Here is a 22,905-nt window from a genome sequence, read left to right on the forward strand (position 1 = left end):
GTGAGAAGGATTAAGAGAATATGGATGAGTGTGGAAGCAGCATTGATTGGGGGGGCATGTCGCAGTGGAAATGAGTGAATGAGACAGAAAATGCTGAAGCTGAGAAATGCTGAGAAAAAGGGTGGATGAAAAAGGGAAGGTAGTGAATTCAAAAAGTGAGTGCGGAGGAGGGGGGTTCAGTGGTTTAGAGTGAAGAGGGATTGTGAAAAGTCAATATTAGGAGGAGAAGGTGGTGCACAGGAGTCATGGGGAGGGTGAAGAGGAAAGAGTGGGTGCCAGGCATTTCTTTAGTGGACAATGACATTTATCCTCAAAATGGTAGTTTCCTAAGCCTAGATTAGTGAAATTAGTCAGACCTCTGGGGTATGTGAGACAGTGGTGGCATGGTCAAAATTGCCTGGCATAGAAAAATAGACTTACCAGGGAGACTTCATGTGCAAGAGACATAGTTATGTGAGCACTGAGGGTAAGAAGGTAGGGTTAAAAATAGGTAAAAATAAATCCCCACAAGAAGGCAGGGAAGGAAGTCTTCTATAAGCACCTTTTTAAACAGAGGAATCGGGGTTTCCAGGAGGTAACTTGGAGTTAATGAATTGCACGTAACAAGTTTATCCTGAAGCATGCTTCTAGGAGATTGGAAAGATCTTGGGCAGTCTGTAGAAACAGTGGATATGCAATTATATGATTAACAGAGAAGCAAGACTGCATTTTCAGTTTACAAAGAAAGCATCTGCAGGATTTTCATATACATTTTGCAGATTACAGAAAGCATATTTACCGGAGGGATGGGTACTTTGATTTAGTGAAGTAGCTAAGAATCCCCACATGAAGGCAGGGAAGGAAATCAGCTATAAGCACCTTTATAGGAATCGGGGCTTCTAGGAGAGGTCACTTCTGGGAGACGGGAAAGATTTTGGACAATATTAGACGAGCTGTTCTGAGGTCTCAAGCCTAGAATTTATGCTACAGTTCATAAATGCTTTTGTTCGACAAGCGTTTTGTATGGGAAACTTGTCTTTGTTTTCTGATGTTCTACAGGTTTCCAAAACTTAACGATCATAGTTGACAAATCACTATAAACGTTAAAGAATTTCTAAGTTTGCCGAGCATTTTTAAACTAATTTCTCCTTACCTGCTATTTCCTTTTTATTAGTGGCACATATCACTCCAGAGATGAGAGCACTGACAGCGGACTAAGCATGAGTAGTTACAGTGTACCCAGAACTCCAGATGATTTTCTGAACAGTGTTGATGAAATGGATACAGGTCAGTTTCTCTTCAGTGTATTTTTGGATTTTTCCCCCAGCATAGCATGTGGTAAGCCACACAGTGTGCCTTCAAGTTGATCCTTTTCTACTGCCCTTTCCTTCTTTCTCTCTGGCAGCTGTAACCTCTCTCTCTCTTTAGTTCTTCCTTCTCAAGTTTCATCTGTCAGTAATGATGATCAACTTTAATAGAAATAAAGAATTATACTTTTATTCCTTGATGCTCGATGATAATTTTAACAGAGCTAGGCAGCCATATGATAAAATTAATAGGCTTGTAGTCAATTAACATTAATTTGATTAAAATAATATATGAATATAACGAGCTTGCCAGTTTAAAGGAGTACACTTGTGTTAGCCACATGACCACATTTTGCAGAGTTGTAGGTAGGACATTTTGCAATTGTTTTCATCAGTTCAGTGAAAGAAACAGCTAAGACTTAATGCTAAGAAATGCAAGGTCTTGCATTTGGGCTGCAAAAACCCAAGGGAACGGTACAGTTTAGGGCAGGGGTGTCCAACCTGCAGCCCAAGGGCCGCATGCGGCCCCGTGAAGTATTTTGTGCAGCCCCAGTCAAGGGCGATGCAGTGTTTTCCTCTGCTGCCCCTGGGTGTTTACCGTCTTGCCAGTTCCCTCCTCTGTCTTGCTGCAGCGTTTGCGTGTTTGTGCAGCCCCAGAAAAGTTTTTTTCAGCCAATGCGGCCCAGGGAAGCCAAAAGGTTAGACACCCCTGGTTTAGGGGGTGAAAAACTGTGCATGAAAGAGGAGCTAGTCTTGGGTGTGATGGTACATGATGATCTTAAGTTGGCTAAACAAGTTGAAAAAGCGACGGCAAAAGCTACAAGGATACTAGGGTGCATAGAGAGAGGTATGGTCAGTAGAAAAAAGGAGGTATTGATGCCCCTGTATGAAAGTGAGACCTCATTTTAGAATATTGTGTACCGTTCTGGAGATCGCATCTTCAAAAATATATAAACAGGATGGAGTTAACATGGTTTGGGTTCACAATTTAAGTTTTGTACCTGGAGCAGTGGAGGGTTAAGTGCCCATGGTCACAAGGAGCTGAAGTGGAAGTTGAACCCAGTTCTCTAGGTTCTCATCCCACTGAACTAACCATTAGGCTACTCCTTGACTCCAGAGTTAATAGAGTGGGGTACAAGAAGGTGATGGATGGTAGGGATTTGGAGGGTATTTTTTTCCATTTGATAGTTTAGCACTTAAGCAAGCGGTCACAAAGGACAGGTGTGTTGGATATTGGGGTGGGTAATGGGATTGAGAGAGGGAAAGTGTAAGGATCAGAGATTAGGGGGTAGTAGAAGTAGTGGCTCTGTGGAACATGGAGGTTAGTCATGTGCCTGGTGGAGTATTAGAGGAATGGGAGATAAAATTGGCATATGCTCAAGGAGCAGGTATTGCTCTTTAGTGCGATCCTTCGTGCGCACCCTGAGGGCTCACCAGTTGTCATCAAAATGTGGTTTCCTATGACTTTTATTTTAGCACTTTTCACTTTTTCTTACCCTTCCATTATCCCAGCATCCACCATGTGCCATATAGCCCCAATTCCTGTCCTCTGGGGCCAGCATGACTACACTTGTACACATCACACAAGCTATAACCCTAGACTTGGATTCCTCCACACTATTAATCTACTTGTGTGTCCCCTGCCCCCCCTTCCTCCCCCCAATAGTCATCTTTCTTATTGGCATTGAATAACCTACTTTTCTGGCTTCATTAACGTACGCTCACTTAGAAATAAACATTACTTAGTAAGAAATCTAATACTTCAAAACAACTTTCACATACTTTGTCTCACAGAAACATGGTTATCTGAGGGCGATGAAGCATATATTAATCAAACCTGCTGGCCAGGTTACTCTTTCTACCTACTCAACCATCTAGAGCGGAAAGGAGGTGATATTGCTGTCATCTAACTAACACCCCTTCAACTAAAATTTGAGTCTTCTATTCATCAGCCCCTCTTGAACACCTTTAGTTTAAGACCACAATAATACCCTTACTAGATTTTCTGCTTATTTATTATCCACTCCCCATTATTATGGATTCCATGATATCTCTCCAGACTATCATATTCGATCATTGCATTACTTCTGATAATCCAATTCTCTTAGGAGACTTCAATATATATATATATACACTTTGACAACAGCAATTCTCGAAGTTCAGATCTTCTCACCTTCACATCGGAACTTTCCTTAAAACTATTAATCTCTACTTTCTACTCACTCTGCTAGTCATACATGGTCTTCATTCCTAATCTATCCATTAACTGCTCAATTCAAAGATTCTCTTCCATGGATAAATCACTCTTTGATCACAGTCTCGTCCATCCTAGAGAATGACAAGGGGACAAATTTGTCTCCATCCCCACAGCATCTATCTCCATCTCCACAACTTCAGTCCCTGTCCCATCCCTGCAAGCTATGTCTTCATCTGAGATCCAGTGGGGATGGGGACAAATTTGTCCCTGTGTTCTGTACCTCAAACACGTGCCTAATATCATTCCTCCAACAACCAACTGACACTTTTGGGATCTTAGTAAAATTATTTCTACCAACATCAAATTCCTTAGAGTTTCAATTAGATGCTTTCTCGTCTCTCTCATAAGAACATAAGAATTGCCGCTGCTGGGTCGGCCCATCGTGCCCAGCAGTCCACTCACGTGGTGGCCCTTAGGACAAAGACAAGTTCCCTATTTGAGTCTAGCCTTACCTGCATATGTTCTGGTTCAGCAGGAACCTATCTAACCTTTTCTTGAATCCCTGAAGGGTGCTTTCTCCTATAACAGCCTCTGGAAGAGCGTTCCAGATTTCTACCACTCTCTGGATGAAGAAGAACTTCCTTACATTTGTACAAAATCTATCCCATTTTAACTTTAGTAAGTGCCCTCTCTTTCTCTTCACCTCGGATAGGGTGAACAATCTCTCTTTCTCTACTAAGTTAATTCCCTTCAATATTTTGAATGTTTCGATCATGTCCTCTCTGTCTCCTCTTTTCAAGGGAGAAGAGGCCCAGTTTCTCTAGGCTCTCACTGTACGGTTTTATTGACTTGTCTACAAGTACTCCTAAGTCTCTTTCCTGGGGGCTCTCTACGAGTATTGCACCGGACATCCTGTATTCGTGCATATGATTTCTGTTACCGACATGCATCACCTTGCACTTATCCACATTGAACCTCATTTGCCATTTCGCTGCCCTTTCCTCGAGTGTAGTTATGTCTCGTTGTAGGTCTTGGCAATCCTTCTGTGTACTCACTACTCTGAACAACTTTGTATCGTCCGCAAATTTAATAACCTCACTCATCGTGCAAATTTCTAGGTCATTTATAAATATGTTGAAGAGCACAGGCCCGAGCACCGAACCCTGCGGCACTCCACTTGTGACGCTTTTCCAGTCCAAGTATTGTCCATTTACTCCCACTCTCTGTTTCCTATCCACCAATTTTTAATCCACGTGAGTATATCGCCCTCGATGCCATGTCTCGCAATTTTTTAAAGTAGACGTTCATGCGGGACCTTGTCGAACGCCTTCTGAAAATCTAGATATACAATGTTGACTGGGTCTCCCTTGTCTATCTACCTATTTACTCCCTCAAAGAAGTGCAGTAAGTTTGTCAAGCAAGATCTTCCTTTGCTGAAGCCGTGCTGGCTGGTCCTAAACAGTTTGTGTCCGTCAAGGTGATCGATGATTTGGTCATTTATCAGCACCTCTACCATCTTTCACGCTATCGAAGTCAGACTCACCGGTATGTAGTTTCCCGTATCTCCCCTCGAACCTTTCTTGAAGATCGGCTTAACATTCGCCACCTTCCAGTCTTCCGAAATCCTTCCCGATTTGATCGACAGATTGGCTATTAGTTGAAGCAGTTTAGCTATAGCCCCTTTCAGTTCCTTGATTACCCTCGGATGGATGCCATCCGGTCCCGAGGATTTATTGGGTTTTTTTTGTTTGTTTGTTTTTGCAATTGTTTATTTATAACAAAAAAACTAGAAGTGGTATGCAGGCAGATTGATAGGCTTAAAAACAATAAATCTGATATTTGGTTGGGTCAGATTTATTGTTTTTAAGCCTTTCAATCTGCCTGCATACCTAAGAACAAGAACATAAGACTTGCCTCTGTCGGGTCAGACCGGAGGTCCATCGTGCCCGGCAGTCCGCTCACGCGGCGGCCCCTCAGGTCCAGGACCTGGTAGTGCTCCTACCCTAAAACTCACATATGCTTTTCGCTTTTGTCCTGTAGTGTAACCTTCTATCTATACCCTGTAATCCCCTTCTCTTTCAGGAAGTCATCCAGTCCCTTTTTGAAACCCAGTATTGTTCTCTGTCCTATTACCTCCTTTGGAAGCGTGTTCCAGGTGTCCACCACCCTCTGAGTGAAGAAAAACTTCCTTGCATTCGTTTTGAATCTGTCCCCTCTCAGTTTTTCTGAGTGACCTCTTGTTTTTGTTGTCCCCGCTAGTCTGAAGAATCTGTCCCTATCCACCCTCTCTATGCCTTTCATGATTTTATATGTCTGTATCATGTCTCCTCTCAGTCTCCGCTTTTCCAGGGTAAAGAGCCCCAGTTTGTCCAACCTTTCGGCATATGAAAGGTTCTCCATTCCCTTTATCATCCTAGTTGCTCTCCTCTGGACTCTCTCAAGTATCGCCATGTCTTTCCTAAGGTACGGCGACCAGTATTGGACACAGTATTCCAGATGTGGTCGCACCATTGCTCGATACAATGGCAGGATGACCTCCTTCGTTCTGGTAGTGATACCTTTTTTGATTATGCCCAGCATTCTGTTCGCTTTCTTTGAGGCCGCTGCACATTGCGCCGCTGGCTTCATTGTTGTATCCACCAATACCCCCAGGTCTTTTTCTAGGGTGCCTTTCCCCATCTCCCTTCCTCCCATCGTATAGCTGTACATGGGGTTCCCTTTCCCGATGTGCAAGACCTTACATTTCTCCACATTGAAGCTCATCTGCCATCTTTTTGCCCACTCGCACAGTTTGTTCAGGTCGCTCTGTAGTTCTTTGCATTCCTCAACAGTTTTGACCCTGTTGGAGAGTTTTGTATCGTCTGCGAACTTGATAACTTCACATTTTGTGCCCGTTTCCAGATCGTTAATGAATATATTGAACAGCAGCGGTCCCAACACTGACCCCTGGGGGACACCACTCGTGACCTCTTTCCAGTCAGAGTAGTGTCCTTTTACTACTACCCTCTGCTTCCTATCCATCAGCCAATTTTGGATCCATCTGTGGACGTCCCCTTCCACCCCGTGGTTCCACAGTTTCTTCAGCAGGCGCTCGTGGGGTACCTTGTCAAAGGCTTTTTGGAAATCCAGATAAACTATGTCAATGGGGCTACCTTGGTCCAAATGTTTGCTTATCCCCTCAAAGAAATGTAGTAGATTCTTTTGGCACGATCGTCCTTTATAGAAACCGTGCTGGCTTGATCTCATCAGTTTATTTTTTTCTATATGCTCATTGATACCTTCCCTGATCAGTGATTCGACCATCTTCCCCAGAACTGAGGTCAAGCTCACCGGTCTATAGTTCCCCGGGTCGCCTCTCGATCCTTTTTTGAAGATTGGTGTAACATTTGCTATCCTCCAATCTTCCGGGATTATCCCTGATCTTAAGGATAGGTTGCAAATATGCCTGAGTAACTCCGCTATTTCGTCTCTGAGCTCTTTCAATATCCTCGGGTGGATCCCATCTGGGCCAGGAGATTTGTCGATTTTTAATCTATTTATCTGCCTTAGAACGGCTTCGAGGCTTACCTCCATGCATGATAATATACCCTCCTGATCCTCCTTGAAGATTTTTTCTGGTTCCGGCACGCTGGATGTGTCTTCTTTTGTAAACTCTGTCAGTTTCCCATCTTCGTTCCCTGCGTATAGCCTGTCAGCTTCCGGTATGTTGTGTATATCCTCTTCGGTAAATACAGACACAAAAAATGTGTTCAGTTTGTCGGCAATGGCTTTGTCCTCCTTTAGGATTCCCTTTATTCCATGGTCATCCAACAGCCCCACTGCTTCCTTCGCGGGTTGTTTCCCCTTAATATATCGAAAGAACATCTTGAAGTTTTTTGCCTCCTTGGCTATTTTTTCCTTGTAGTCTCTTTTGGAGTGATACAGGGGCATTATAACATTCTTAGTCTTGTTAACCATCCCTTTTTTAATAATTCCTAGCATCTTGTTTGCTTTTTTGGCAGCCGCCACACATTAGGTAGAAGGTTTCATTGTATTGTCTACGATGATACCCAGATCCTTTTCTTGGGCGTTAACCCCCAAGGTGGACCCTAGCATCCAATAACAGTGATTCAGGTTATTCTTCCCAATATGCATCATTTTGCATTTGTCCACATTAAATTTCACCTGCCATTTGGACACCCAGTCTTCCAATTTCCTAAGGTTCGCCTGTAGTTTTTCACAATCCGTATGCGTTTTAACAACTTTGAACAGTTTAGTGTCATCTGCAAATTTAATCACCTCACTTGTTCCAATTTCCAGATCATTTATAAATAAATTAAATAGCATTGGTCCCAGTACAGACCCCTGCAGCACTCCACTGTTTACTCTCCTCCATTGAGAAATATGACCATTTAACCCTACCCTCTGTTTTCTATCCGATAACCAATTCCTAATCCATAACTGAACTTTGCCACCTATCCCATGACACTTTAATTTTCTCAGGAGCCTCTCGTGAGAAACTTTATCAAAAGCTTTCTGAAAATGTAGATACACCTTATCAACCAGCTCACCTTTATCCACATGTTTATTCACACCTTCAAAGAAGTCAAGCAAATTGGTGAGGCAAGATCTCCCTCGGCTGAACCCATGCTGACTCCATCTAATTAAATCATATCTATGTCTATGTGTTCCACAATCTATGTCTTATGTGTCCCACAATTTTATTTTTTATAATTGTTTCTGCCATTTTGCAGTCTGACTGTTCAGTTATTGGCCAATAGTCAGTCTCCCTTTTTAGGGAAACTCATGGAAAAGGTTATTTTTACCCATCTATCAGAATTCACAAAATAAACTAATACTCACCACCCAAATCAAACAGGATTTAGACCTAACCACTCTACAGAACTCTCATTAATAGGTCTTACTATGTCCATTCTATACTATTTGGATCACAAGAAATCTGTTCTTTTCATTTCACTTGATCTCACAGCAGCTTTCAACAGAATTGACCACTTTCAAAACTGCAAGTATCTTTGGAACAGCTCTTGACTGGTTCACTTCTTATTTTTCAAACCATACGTATCAAGTAACACGACAAGAATCAACGCCAAGCACTTGCACTCTTCCTTTTGGCGTGCCTCAAGGTTTTATTTTGTCCCTTATTCTATTCAATCTTTTTCTTCCACCACTTAACACTAGCACAGTCTATAGGTTTTACGGTATTTGCATATGCAGATGACATATAACTATTACACCCCTTGAACCCACAAAAGGAGATTAATCAGAAATTGGACTTGATCAGCTCATGGTTGCAAGACAATAGACACACTCTCTAAATATCATTAAATCAAAAGCACTCTTATTTGCCTGCAATGAAAATGAGGAATTAATAGCTCCAGTATGTCTTCAAACTACTCCAATTCCAATTGCTACTACTATCAAAGTACTTGGCATAATCCTCAATAATAAATTAACTTTTCACCAATAAAAAGGCTCTGTAGTTAAAAAGTGTTTCTACAAGTTATGTATGATACAATCAATTTCATCTTTATTAGAGCCCTTATCCCTTAAAATTCAGATTCACTCTTTCATTACTACATATCTATACTATTGCAACACTATAACAGAGAATTACTCAAAAAGAGCTCCTATCAAAAGCCAAAAAATATAATCTTGTCACCCCACTTTTAATTTCAGTTCACTGATTACCAATTACACATGGCTGGCATTTAAAATTTTGCTCCTTACAGTTAAGCAAGACCTCACTCCAGCTGTCAGACAGACTTCTTATTCCTTATGTTCCTACATGGGCACTTCTTTCTAGCCAACAAAATTTCCTAATTCTACTCTCCGCTTATCACAGTACCATATTTTCTTTAACAGCCCCTACTTTATAGAATGCTCTCCCATCATATCTTCATCATGAAACCTCTCTAGTTAAATTCATATTCAGCCTCAAAGCCTTTCTACTCAAAGATGCTTATTATATGATATAGTGGGCTATTTTAGAACAACTCATTCATTTTACAGCCTCAACATAGAATTACCTATACTAATCCCCTGCCCTCTTTTCTTGTGTAATTTCTCCTTGTTTTCTTTCCTATCAAATCATTGTAGTTCCTCCCCTCTTCCCTCTATCATTTTGCCTTAATGTGTCCTTCTTAAGCTCCTCTCTATATTTGTTTTTTATTTGGGGGGGTTTGTTCCTATTGATTTCGTAATTCCCTTTTGATTTTTAATTGTACACTATACAAACATTTGATGTGAAGTGTATTAAGATTAAAATAAACTTGAAACATGAAACTTGAGTGGGCAAAGGATTGGGGGGGGGAGTCGGAACATGATAGAGGGGGTTGAATGGTGGTCATGATTTGAATTGTAACTTTGAATATTAACATATGAATTTCCCTGTTTAGAGAAGCTGCTCAGTTGAGATTGGATGTTCTTTTTTTCAAGTGATTCATTGGAGAAATTAACAATTGTACCTACTATCCCACAGAATCTACCTTAATATGGTATTAGTGTCTGAAGTTTCAGGCAGTAAAAAGAGATGTTAATATATGTTTACAAGGCCCTTAGCCTTGAGGTAATTGGAGACAAGTTCCTGGAAGAAAAGTTCATAAACTCCTATTAAGGTACCATTTATCCATAGGGTTGGTAGAATGGAATTTTACTAATAGTTAGGATTCTGTCAGATGTTTGTGACCTGAATTGGCTACTGTTGGAAGTAAGATACTGGGCTTGTTGGTCCATCAGTCTGACCCAGTATGGCAATTCTTAAGTTCAGGCTAGGTAGATGGTTCTTTGTCAAAACATGTTTGGGGAAATAATGCAACGTTTATAAATACGAGTACTCCAGACAGTAATTAGAACCAGTTTGTCAAGAAAGATTACATTCTCGGCATTCGCCAAAGGTAAAATTGTTGTGATAGGGAATTTTAATATTTCCTTCAGTCAGATTGGGATTCTTCAGCCTGGGGGCGAGATAAGAACATAAGAATAACCTTACTGAGTCAGACGAATGGCATATCAAGGCCTGTTCTCACAGTGGCCAATCCAGGTCACTAGTACCTGGCCAAAACCCAAGGGTGCCAGAAGTTTTAGGAAATCTGTCATAAAACTTGGCTTTTTGAATATATGGAGGAAACACCACACATGGAGAAATGGATATATGTATGTATCTTGCATTTACCCCATATTTGTATTAAAATAGATAATATTCTTGTGGACTTAGGTCTGAGGGCCACAGAAGCTTGGCTGTAGGCAATATAGCATGGCCTGAACATGCCCCAATTTGGATGGATCTAGGGGGACTTTTGGGATGGAGATGGAGATAGGCATTGAATACTAAATTAATAGTTTGTTGAGAAATGTAAAGGTAATTGACGCCTTCAAGAGGGAGATTGGGTACTATTTTAACTCAGTTTCCCCATGGCTCTGCCAGTTATATGGTATTTTTTTAAAGTGTTGGTGAGAGCTGGGTTAAATGCTAGAAAGAGTATTCTTCTCAATTGGCTGTCTAATGATACCCCATCACTTCTGCAATGGAGGACCTAATGATTATGTTAGACCCATAAGAAATGTGATATCTGATCCAAGTATCCCGCAAGAGAAGAAATTGTAGCAAATGTTGAGAACCCTTTTGGAACTTGTTAACTCTTTTAGCTCACAGTAAAATCCTGAATATATAAAACAGGTGAAAAATTGTTGGGAGAATTAGGGCGGGGCAATAGATAGGAAAGGGTATTTTACGTTTAAAAGCCACATGATATTGCAACTAGAATTTGTTGTGATTCTTGTACATTTTTGTTTTCTTGTGTTGCTGTTAGGTGATGCCATCAGCCAAAGTAATATGCCTTCTCAACATAATCGTTTCCCTGATTACTTAGAAGCCATTCCAGGGACAAATGTGGACCTTGGGACACTAGAAGGAGAAGCAATGAATGTTGAAGGAGAAGAACTGATGCCAAGCCTGCAAGAGGCTTTGAGTACTGACATCCTTAATGACATGGAATCTGTGCTGGCAGCTACAAAGCTAGATAAAGAGAGCTTTCTTACATGGTTATAAAGATCTAAGGAAGATTGCCTTTTAAAGGAACTAAAAAAACACATCTGTACCTGAAGTTAACAAGCCACTCTTACAGACTTTTGGCTTGTACTGAAAAATATCAGTGCTCAGGCATGCAGAAAGATTTTGTTTTATCAAATAATTTTCCTTCTACTTGTCCATTGCTGCTTTATGTTGCTGACCTCTTTTTACAATTGGGAGCTTGGAGAATCAACATCTTTGCTATGATCTTTTCTGTTTTTAATTACCATTACAAGTGTTGGTCATTAAGAAATTAGACTTACATGAATGATGAATGCTATCATTCCATTAGTTCTTTATTACATTCTTGCAAACTATGGTTAACTATGTGAGTTAACTTCTGTATGTTGCAGCTTTTAGTTCAAGTAGATTTCTCCTTTCCTGCCAGGGAGATAAGTGGCAAGACTTGACTTTCTGGTCTAACAAGCCAAAAATGATGTAACTGATCAAAACAGCTCAGTGCTGATTTGGAAACTACAGATCAATTCAAGGCTAAAGAGTCTTGTTAGTTTTACAGTGTAGCCTATTTTCAACTATTATTGGGAAAGTGTGTTATATCAAATTTGTCTTTGTCTTGGGTCCAGCTAAATAGAAACAGATGTGAACATGAATTTTCACGTACACTAGCATAATTGTATGTTGAAAATAGAATTTATAAATAGTGGATATTAGCTATAGTTGTAGCTGTGGGAGTTAGGTGTTCCTTTTTATGGTGAACTCTAAACTTACTAATGTCAGTTAGTCTTATTTAAGTCTGAAATGTCTGCTTTATGCATCATTTTTAAATTAGTGTGATAAGTAGGGCTTTTTTTTTCTTTGACAATTTAAAAATTTTAATTATCTTTTTTTTTATCCTGCTTTCCGTTGTAACAAGTTATCATTGGCTTATTTTTCTCACATATTAGTATAATATGCAATTAATACATACTTAGATAATAATCTGTAGGTTGTGAATAGTTCAACCAGTTCAGATACAAGGTGTTCATATCGTCACCTGAAAGCAAAAGTGTTATACAGTAACCCCTCCAACTCTGCGGCTTCAGTACCCATGGATTTGGTTATTTGCAATTTTTTAAAAACAAAACTCTGCATCGAACCTTCCCCAGACCTTTCCTGGTGGTCTAGCGGTGACGCGGGGCAGGATCAATTGTCCTACGCTCCTGCCCTATGTAAAGTCATCGTCAAAATGGCTGCCATGAGTTCCTGTTGTAGTCTCGAAACTACAACGGGGACTCATGGCAGCCATTTTGATGACAGCTCTGCATGGGGCAGGAGCATAGGACAATCAATCCTGCCCTATGTTGCCTTTAGACCACCAGGTAAGGTCTGGGGAAGGTCTGGGACGCAGGAGGGAGGTGGGGTGGGTCAAAGCCAGCCCTAAAAATTATCCACAATTTTTTAATATTCGCGGGCCGATTCTGCCACTAACCCCCGTAAATATTGAGGGTCTGCTGTATGTGTAATTTTTGTATTCTGTAAGAGAGAGAGAAATGTGACCCACTGAGCAAAAAGATATCAAATGTGACTTATCTATATCTTAGGATATCAACTACATAATCCTGCCAAATTTCAACCTTGGGTATGGACTAATTTACCGGTATACCTTTTAAAAATTAGAAATATTTATTAATAAAAAAGGGTAATTAATCCCAAAAATCACATACCTCACTTTAGGTTCCTTGTAGGCACTTGCCATTTTAAGACTGTAGAATATAAAAAAATATCAAAGTTGTGTAAAAATTGCAGAATCTCATTTTACTGACCCTGTAGTACACGAAACTTTCAAAAATGAAAGTTGCCCAAATTAACCCCTCCCAAATTTTATATCCTTTTTCTGTTTGTAACCCCACTTTTGGTACTTTTTGCTTAGCAGGTCAAATACATTTCAGTAGACTGCTGTAAAGTCATCTTGAATACCAAACAGTTTTGATACTGTACTATGTGAAATTTTTAATTGGTGATTTATAGTCACATTAAATCACTTACTTTCATGGTTTTGATCAAGTGCTTATACAATACCTTTGCTTTCAGGTTGCAATATGTAGTGATGCTCTAGTTGCAACTGCTTCTATTTATTGGGACGTGTTCCTTATACCATTCTTTCTGGTGTCACTAAATACTTGAAGAGCTTATTATTTGACTCACAGTGATGTGAACAGAGCAATACATCTTTCTCCTCAAAAGGTTGGTACTATAGTGAAATTCAACAATAGCATAAGTTGAGTATACAGTTTGAGTCTGTTAATCTACATGGAGATTCTCTGCACTCAAATTTTCTCAGAACTTTCATCAGGGCTGTGGAGTCGGTAGATAAATGTTCCGACTCCTCAGTTTTTTGTACTTCTGACTCTGACTCCACGTGAAACAAGATCTTCATCCGCGTAAAAAGAAGTTGAGCGTATGGTGGGAGACCTTGGTTGGATGAATTTTTCAAGTCTACACCAGGTGATTTCTACCAATGAGGTATTGAAAACCTTGTTGAACGTTGGAAATAAGTTGTAAACAACAACAAGGGAGAATACATTTATAAGTATTGGTGCTCCGAATTGTGCGTTGCGTGCCATATAGTGAAGCACGTGTTCGTTTTGTGGTTACGTGAGGCACTGCATGCATTGGTCTTTATTCTTACAGTAGAGAAGTCATTAATCATAACTTTTTGTGAATTGGGACATTTAAACTTGCTTTTTTTAAATTCCAATCTAAATTTAGTCGGAGTCGGAGTCGGTGCATTGTTTGGCGACTCCGACTCCAGGTACCCAAAATTTCCTCCGACTCCTCGACTCCGACTCCACAGCTCTGACTTTCATTGTGTTTGAATACCAGTTTGATAAAACACTTTCATTAGAAGTATGCTGCTGTATTGCTTATGCCTATCTTAATAAAATTACTGCTTGAGTACAGTGCTATTGAAATGACTCCCAGGCTTTTTACGTGCTCAGTAACACCAGAAAACTGTAAGGAATGTAAGCACTTAAAACCAGGGCATCTTAATTTGAACACCTCTATATGCTTTCCTAGTGGATATGAAGTGAACAAAATACGTCAGATACAAACTTTATGAAATGTTCTGGCCTAGTGTTTGTTTTGAAGACAACTATGGTAGAGTATAATTAAACATTGGTAGAAGCAAACCTGCATGAAATATTTTACTTTATCGTGTTAATCTTTGTCAACTTTTATTTTAGGGTAAGTACGTAAACATAACCTATGTATATATAATGTTAAATCAAAACTATACAAAATGGTAAATATCTAGGTGTGTTTGCTGAAAAATAAGCCTTGGGTAGTGTATAGAGGTGTCTAAAGATATGTGCTAGATGGTAAAGTGATAAAGTAATGAACTGTGTAGTAATGATAGTACTCGTAGCAGTGGGATAAAAGGTATGTAAATATACCTTTACTTTAACAGGAAGCAATGTAATGGGTTGTCTGCAAGAGTTACCAGTTTCCAAAGAGTATTTTTTAAATGAACAAAATGCATATGATCAAAGGTTTCAGTATAAGCTATGAAGTAGTTTTTTTTTGTTTGTTTTTTTTAAAATATTCAAAACACTATACGAGTTGCTTATACTTTTATTGCATAGTATTTGATGTAGGTACTGACATAGACTGGGAATCCTTGAATTGCTCCAAAATTAAGCCACCTTTATGGCTCTCATTATTTTACTCCATTTTTGCTGAAAATTTGTTTTATTGGGTTGTCCTAGTGGCAACTCACCAATTGATTAGGCCAGTTTTTTTTTCCTTTGGGTTCCTTGGGAGCCAAATTGAATCATTTTGAACAAACGATAGAAGAGAAAAAAAACCTTTTCTTATGAATTATTCAATTAATCTATCCTAAGTAGTTCTTTTTTTTTTTAAATATTGCTTAAGGATGCACATAAAAACAAAATACAGTTCAAGGTTCTTTTACTAGTTGCTTAATGAAAATCCTTTTATACAATATGATAGAAAGAAAATCACGACGACTAGCTGTAAATTACTTTTCTAGCATGATAAAAAGTTAGAAATATGTTGTTTTAAAATTATCACCTGAATCAAAAATGATACCAATCAGTGTTGGAATGCAATGCAAGAAAAATGAAAATGATTAAACAATTCAAAGCTTTGCACATCGGATGAATTTAACATGACAATGATCTGTATTTTTTGTTAAGCATCATTTATACAGCCTTCAGGTGTCATTTAACATGACTTGATTCTGTAGTTTGAAAGAATGCATTATATTTTAAAAGTTTCATTCTAGAAAACTTTTAGATGCACATTTATTGAATAAATGTAGTAGCAATGTTTACTTTATTATGTTTTCTAGCTTTAAGAGCATGCCAGTATGTTAGACACATAGGTAAATTCTGTTACATCCTTATTTCTGTTTTTTGGTTATGTGGTATGCTTTGTGCTTAAAAACACATCTTGTAAGTTTTTAACATTTTATAGTGTGTAAAACTGTTCATATTGCAAAACCAGACCAAAAATCTGAGAAATTTCATGAGTTGATATAGTATTCCTGTTTTTTGGGAGGGGGGGGAGAAGTGGTTCTGTGAATATGAACCCTCATACATTATAATTACATTTAATGGGTTTTCTCTAAATATTTTACTACATGTCAAAACGCACTGAAAATTGATAAAAATATGTATTATCCACTATGATTTTTAGATGTTTTAAATACTTAGGACTTTTCTACATTTATGCTTACTGGATACCTCATTTTTACTTTATATATGGTAGTAATCAATAAAGACCTTTATTTCTAAAGAGGTTACATATGTATGTAATTTAAATTTAACACAGATTACATAAATTTAAGTGTGTTTTTAAGCTGCTAGTTCATAAAGTATATTCTGTTTTAACACTAATTGCAGGTACACGTCCAAACATAAGGTTTCCAGATATTTTAGGTCCTTATTATAATTCATATTTGTAATTATAATTTCTCCACGGTCAAGTCAGGATAGGAAGTCCTCATAGATGAGTAATGTTATCTGATGGCACCTGTACAAAGAAGCTTCCCTAATCTGAGAACTTTTGAAGAGCTCTATAATCTATGTGTAATTTTATGCTCGCTGATGTTACATGGGTACTCCTTCAGCCCTTCCATGGAGCTATTGACTGGACTCTGTAAGAGAAAATTTTTAATTTAAATTGTCACTGTCCTGTGGACATATTTCAGCTTTTTTTCTTGGTAGATGCTTTAAGTTTTTTGACCAACTGCAGGTTGTTGGGTTGTTGGGGTTTTTGTTTTATTTTGTTTAAATTTATTTGCACTTACTTGTATGTTTTGTCAGGCCACCTCATAGGATGCCTTCTGTCTTTGGCATCAGCAGTCTTTGAAAAGGAGTTCAGTAAGAAGATAGATGAACACCTGAAACAAGAACTTATTCAACACAACAGTGCAACTTTGATGATGATAATGATACTTAGTGTTCCAGCTAATTCTTGATTCATGCACTGCCTAGGAGGTTCATCAGTGAGACTTCACAGGGCTTCTAACTGTCTGCTACATGTGATGTTGGTTTAACACATGAGGAAGGAAAATTTACCAAGTTACAGGAGAACACCCACATCTGAAGATGACTTCCTCTGAGGTTCAGAAGTTTAGCCAGACTTAGACCCAGACTTCATACTTGAAGTTCTTCTGTAAGTAGGATTCTAATTTTGAGCTGATTCACTTTTCTAAAGAGGAGGGCTCGACTGGATTGCCACTTAAGGAACCCTCATTTATTAATTTTGTTTGGGAAATGATGGAAGCTATTCATTTAGGTTAAAGATTAAGGAGAAACCTAAACTAGAAACATTTAGGTATACTCCAGTTCCTTTACCCTTCCAAGAAAGCTGCTACAGTGTAGGAGAACTCCTTATCGGTACAGGCAGTCCCGGGGTTAAAAACAAGTTCCGTTTTTAAAACCATTAAGTTGAATTTGTATGTAAGTCAGATCTTATTTCTCTTCACAAAGCAGTGGGTAAAGTTTCCTAAACGCTGCCCACAGCTGACCCAGAAGCATAGAGTAGAGGAAAACTTTTTTATTTTTTCCCTCCCAAAATCTGATCCTAGTATTCTGCCCACCTTCTCCACCACCTTGAGGCCCTTCTGGAATGGAGAAGTTGGATATCATCTATATAGGCATAAATAATGAATCCGATAGATTGGCAAAGGGTTATTTGAGGTAAAAGAAAGATATTGAAAAGCAGGGGGGACGACGACAGTATTGAACCCTGAGGGACCTCATAATCCTGTGCAAAAGGTCAGATGATCCATTTTCTGTAACAAACTTATAGGAACGCTCAGAAAAATATGATGTTAGCAGAATGGGTGATTACTTGCAACTACTTTGAATTTGAGGGCTCCTTTTACAAACAGATACAGGGAGTGGCCATGGGGGCTACCATGGCTCCTTCTGTGGCCACTTTATTTGTGGCAAAACTAGAGGAAGAAACCATTTTTATATCGGATCAATATATAGCCCATATATTAATCTGGAAACGGTTCTTGGATGATGTTTTCTTCATATGGAATGGGACTAAACAGTGTCTGGATGATTTAATTCACCGGATTAATACCATCAGTCCTTATTTACAATTTACAGCTTCTTACAATACTAGCTCTATTGAATTTTTAGACATCTTTATATCCAGGGATGATAACAGTATAGCCACCATTCTCCATAGAAAGGCAGTAGCCCAGAATACCCTTCTGCACTGCTGTTGTCCGGTGGCAGGAGGGAGTGGGCATCGCTCCTGCCATTTATTTCATGGGGGGGAGGAAGGAGAGGGCCCTGATGGGCATTTTTCAGCATGGGGTGGTGTTCGGCCATGGGTGGGGGAGGAGTGGGCCGTTGGTGCCGATGGCATCCCTCCTGCCATATTTTTGATTGGGGGGAGGGATTGCCGATGGCAGGAGGGAGAGGGCATCCCTCCTGCTATTTTTTGGGGTTCGGGGAGGAGGGAAGAGATGGAGCACTTTGGTGGGGGAGAGGCTTTTTTCTTTTTTTTTTTATTGGCTGCTTCTCCTGTCACTACTGTCAGGGCTCTGCACCGACTCAGTCGTTCACTGAGCGATTGAGGCGGGGAGTTTGCATTCAAATGATTCGCACCTCCGTGCAAATCATTTGCATGCAAACTAGATAGTGAATCAATTGCTGTTTAAAAATCGGCCAACAGCGATTGAGTCGCTATCTTTAGTGAATCTAGCCCAAAGTGCCTGTAATCAACACAAACCTTTTTCCTCCTAGAATTATGCTAATAAACTAAAAATAAAAACTAGCTGCAAATTCTGCTTTATGAAAGTAAAAAGCAGTGTTAAGCATTTCACTCCACACTGAAAGTGATAAAAATATGGTATATAGCCAAATACTTTTAAGTGTGTTTTTGTAAGTGTTTGAGAAAAGAGGATTATTTTTGTTGGTTTTGTTAGCAGATGAGTGAAAAGGTATATTTGCCATACTTTAGAAGCAGTGATGGTGTTTGCATTTAGAGCAATAATTTAAGTGCTTTCTCTGTTTGCAGTATTCTAAGGAGTGGCAATTTCCCATCTTTTATCTGCAGTACAAATGTTAGTTTAACTATATATTTTACCTTGCAACTTTAAAAACAAATTCAGTGCATTTCAGAAGTTTTGACACCCATCAGAATGCAAAAGTTGGGAGGTTTTTTTTTCCAAAATAAGTTACCTTTTTCATATCGAGAAAAATTATAGGAATATTCAAAAAGTAATGAATAAAAAGCCAAACTTTCTTGATTATATAATCATTACTCCTTTTGTGATAGCTTACTTAAATTAGATCTGTTTAAAAAAAAAATTGCCTTAACAAGGCTCATAATAAGTAAAATTACAGCTCACCTGGGTTCAATTACAGTAGTTAAGCTGATTTTTAAATACTCTTGCATGTAGAGTCAAGCTATTTATGTTGCATGAAGTGAATTTGAAGTAAAGGTCTAAACATGTTGAACCCAGAACTGCCAAAAGAAATGTGAAATAATTATTCAGATGTACAAACTTAAAGAAGGCTATAAGAAAATATCAATTATATCCAAATTAAGGAAGGCTATAAGAAAATATCTATTATATCCAAATTAATGTGCTTTACCTTTAACGTTTTACAAGAATTACTGTCAGCTTTATATAAGGTTCCTTTTACAAAGCTGCAGTAGAAGCTTCTACCATGGACTCGCCTACTATGCCATAGGGACTTGAGCGCAGGCTATCTGCCATCTCTAGGGGGCTTAGTGGGGTCCACCCACTTTTGTGTCTGCGTAGGTTTGGGGTCAGACACCAAGATTCAACAGTGGAGGAGTAGTCCTTGTGAGGCAGTAATTTCTTCTCTTAAATCCAGCTACCTTTGGAGCTGAGAGAGGCTGCAGTACATTTCCAACACAGGACTCCCTGGCAGGGTGACCGGAGAAAGCATGCAAGGTTGCAACTACAGTTCAGAGGCTGTTACATATTCAGACCATAGTGTCTGTGCCACTCGAAGATTTGGACTTAGGCAGATACTCTATATACTTCTTTGTGCCCAATAAAGGCTGAGATGATTGGAGACCCATTCTGGATCTTACGCACATCAATGTGGTGCTAAAAATTCCTCCCTTTCACATGGAGACAGTATGATCAGTCATAGCGATGGTAGCGCCAGGGGAATTTCTGGCATCTCTGGATTTAACAGAGGCTATCTTCACATTCTCATATTTCCGGACCACAGAAAGTTCCTGAGATTTCATGTCCTGGAAAACCATTACCAGTTCTCAGTCCTTCCCTTTGGGCTGGTGATAGCACCTCACATGTTCACTAAGGTGGTGGTAGCTGCCCATCTGCACAAGATGGGCTTGCAGGTTCATCCATACCTAGATGACTGGCTGATCAGAATGCCGTTATTCCCAGAAGGAGAACAAACAGTGGCTCATGTGGTCCGGATCCTGCAGAGCCTGGGTTGGATAGTGAACTTCCAAAGGAGCCAACTGTTGGAGCACCAGAGTGAGATTTGAAAGGCACTTAGAACACGCCAGAATGAGCCTTAGATCACACTAAGAATGATTTGAACACTCCAACCGGAAGAAAAAGACAGGAGGGAAGTTTGGCTGATAAAACCATGAGGTTGGGCACTTCACACAAAACACACAGGAGGGAAGTTATGCTGATAAAAGCATGATTTCAAGACATAATTAACAATACTTGCCTGAGCAAAGCTCGGTCTTCCAGATACTTAAATTATTATTTATTATTTGATTGCTCTTAGAAACATAACCAGATTGCTCTCAGTCTTATATGAGAAAATGTGCTTCCATCATTCCTCTTATGGAAGAGAGTTATATCTTACAGTGCAGAACTGCTGCTTCTCTCCCTTCCCCTCTTTTGAAGTTTGGCATTGTTAGTCACCCATATCTCTCTCTCTCTGCACAAGGGAAACCTTTCTTTAAAGCAATTCTTTGGCATGCACCTCATGGCCTTTATTTTCATGCTGGTACCCGCTAGCTGCTAGCCTACTAAATTTAGTATTTGTTGTCACTCGGAACCATCTGTACTAATCATGTCTTCCTACAGGCACGGAATAGGGAAAACCTTTTGGTATTTTACCACTTTAGTTTCTTTCACAGCTGATCCAAGAGGCAGGAAATAACATGTCTAGAAGATTTTAGGAAGCAATCCTCCCCTAAGGTGGTTTTACTGTGAATGAGAGATTGAATGCACTACTAATTAAAACTGCCAAGAACAAGATACCAGGTCCAGACACGTTGGCCTCTCCCTGCCTTTCATTGTTTTTGTCTTCCACGGAGTCAGTATTTTTTCCCCCCTTTTTTATTTTACAACATTCAATTGATTTTAACAGGTGCTGCCTTTTCTTTTATTATGTGGCATAGCCTATTTAGCAATTAGGTTAAGCTGCAATGTTTAGGGGAAAATGGTGTGGGTAAATCTAAAGGCTACAAGTTGTGAATGGGGAGACCACTTTCCTGACCTGGGTCCTGAAGGGTAGGGGGAGAATGAGCTTAAGGGGTCCTCTGTTAAACAGACATTGCCCAACAAAAGAGGCAAATGAGATGTCTAAACAACCAAAACAGATGCATTTATTGTATTCAAGTCCATAAATAAGAATGTATCCAAATAAAATCCAGATATAGTTGCTTGATTGGAAAAACAATCTTTTCTGTTGAAGTCCGGACTAGGATCCCAGTTTTGGCTGTGCCTTCCTCAGGGGAGTAATGAGCAGAACGTGATCCCCCCCAATTCATAAATCTGGGTGTAAAATCAGTAAACAAAATGAGAGGAGATATGATAGAGACATAAATACCTCAAAACAAAAGGCACAATAAGCTAATTTTTTCAGTAGAAATAATGCCCTAGAACAGGGGTGCCCAACACGTCGATCGTGATCGACCGGTAGCTCAGGAAGGCAACGTGAGTTGATCGCAGAGCCCTTCCCGGGCTCCGTGATAGACTCGTGTTGCCGTCCCGATCTACCGGGCCTATCAGCCTTCCTCTCCCCGACGTCAAAGACGCCGACGCCGGGCATTAGGCTGTTTTTGTCATTTGGGGGGGGGGGGGGGCATGGTGGCGTGGCGGCGGCAGCAGCAACAGCCTGAAAAAGAAATCATCCTGGCTGGGGTCGGTGTCATGCTCTGGAGCTTCTACAACCTTCCTATCTCCCTCTCCCTTCTACCTGCTTCCGGCCACACCCCCTGCTCCGCGGCTCTCTTCGGCAACTCAGCAGCAGCGATCGACACAAGCTTCTGACGTCGGGGCCTACCCTCTGCGAGTCCCGCTTGTTTCAACTTCCTTTTTCCACAAAGGCGGGACTTGTAGAGGGAAGGCCTCGATGTCGGCAGCCTGTCTTGATCACCACTGCTGACCAGTTGCTGAAGAGAGCCGCGGAGCAGGGGGTGTTGCCGGGTGCAGGTAGAAGGGAGAGGGCCAGATGCAGGACTCGTGGGTGAGGGAGGAGAAGAGAAAGAGAGAGGGGAGGGAAACAAAATGAAATATTTCATACTGGGCTGGGCCGGAGTGGAGGGAGGGTGGAAAGATTCTGGCTACAGGGTGCAGTAACAAAGGAAAAGGGGGGAAAGCTGAAAATGGAGATAGTGACACAAAGTAGAGAAAGGGTAAGCAGGACCTACTGAATAAGGATAGAGATACAGAGGGGACATGAAGAGGAGGTGAAATAGAGACATAGAAGTAATGCTGAAAAAGTGTGGGGGGGAGATAAAGACATTGAAAGGGCAAATGGTGAACATGGGGTAAAGACAAGGACAGAGACAAATGAAGATTCTGAAAAAGTGGTGAGATAGGGATATAGGTGAGATGGACACAAAGAAGGGTGATGCTGGAAAATAGGTGGAATGGTAATTCTGACAGACACAGA

At 39.9% G+C, this 22,905-nt stretch overlaps 1 protein-coding gene across 10 annotated transcripts in view; it reads left to right on the plus strand.

Annotated features, from left to right (window-relative positions):
• Positions 1-12,709, plus strand: part of YAP1 (Yes1 associated transcriptional regulator) — a 245,165-nt gene extending 232,456 nt beyond the window's left edge. For all 10 annotated transcript variants that reach the window (XM_033949240.1, XM_033949231.1, XM_033949236.1 and 7 more), the window contains 2 exons: positions 1,154-1,266; positions 11,292-12,709. In XM_033949240.1, coding sequence (XP_033805131.1) covers positions 1,154-1,266; positions 11,292-11,530 — 352 coding nt within the window. In that variant the 3' untranslated portion in view covers positions 11,531-12,709. The remainder of the gene's footprint in view (positions 1-1,153; positions 1,267-11,291) is intronic.
• Positions 12,710-22,905: the final 10,196 nt, after the last annotated feature.

The sequence above is a fragment of the Geotrypetes seraphini genome, chromosome 6 (genome assembly GCF_902459505.1).
Source record: "Geotrypetes seraphini chromosome 6, aGeoSer1.1, whole genome shotgun sequence".
Lineage (NCBI taxonomy): Eukaryota > Metazoa > Chordata > Amphibia > Gymnophiona > Dermophiidae > Geotrypetes > Geotrypetes seraphini.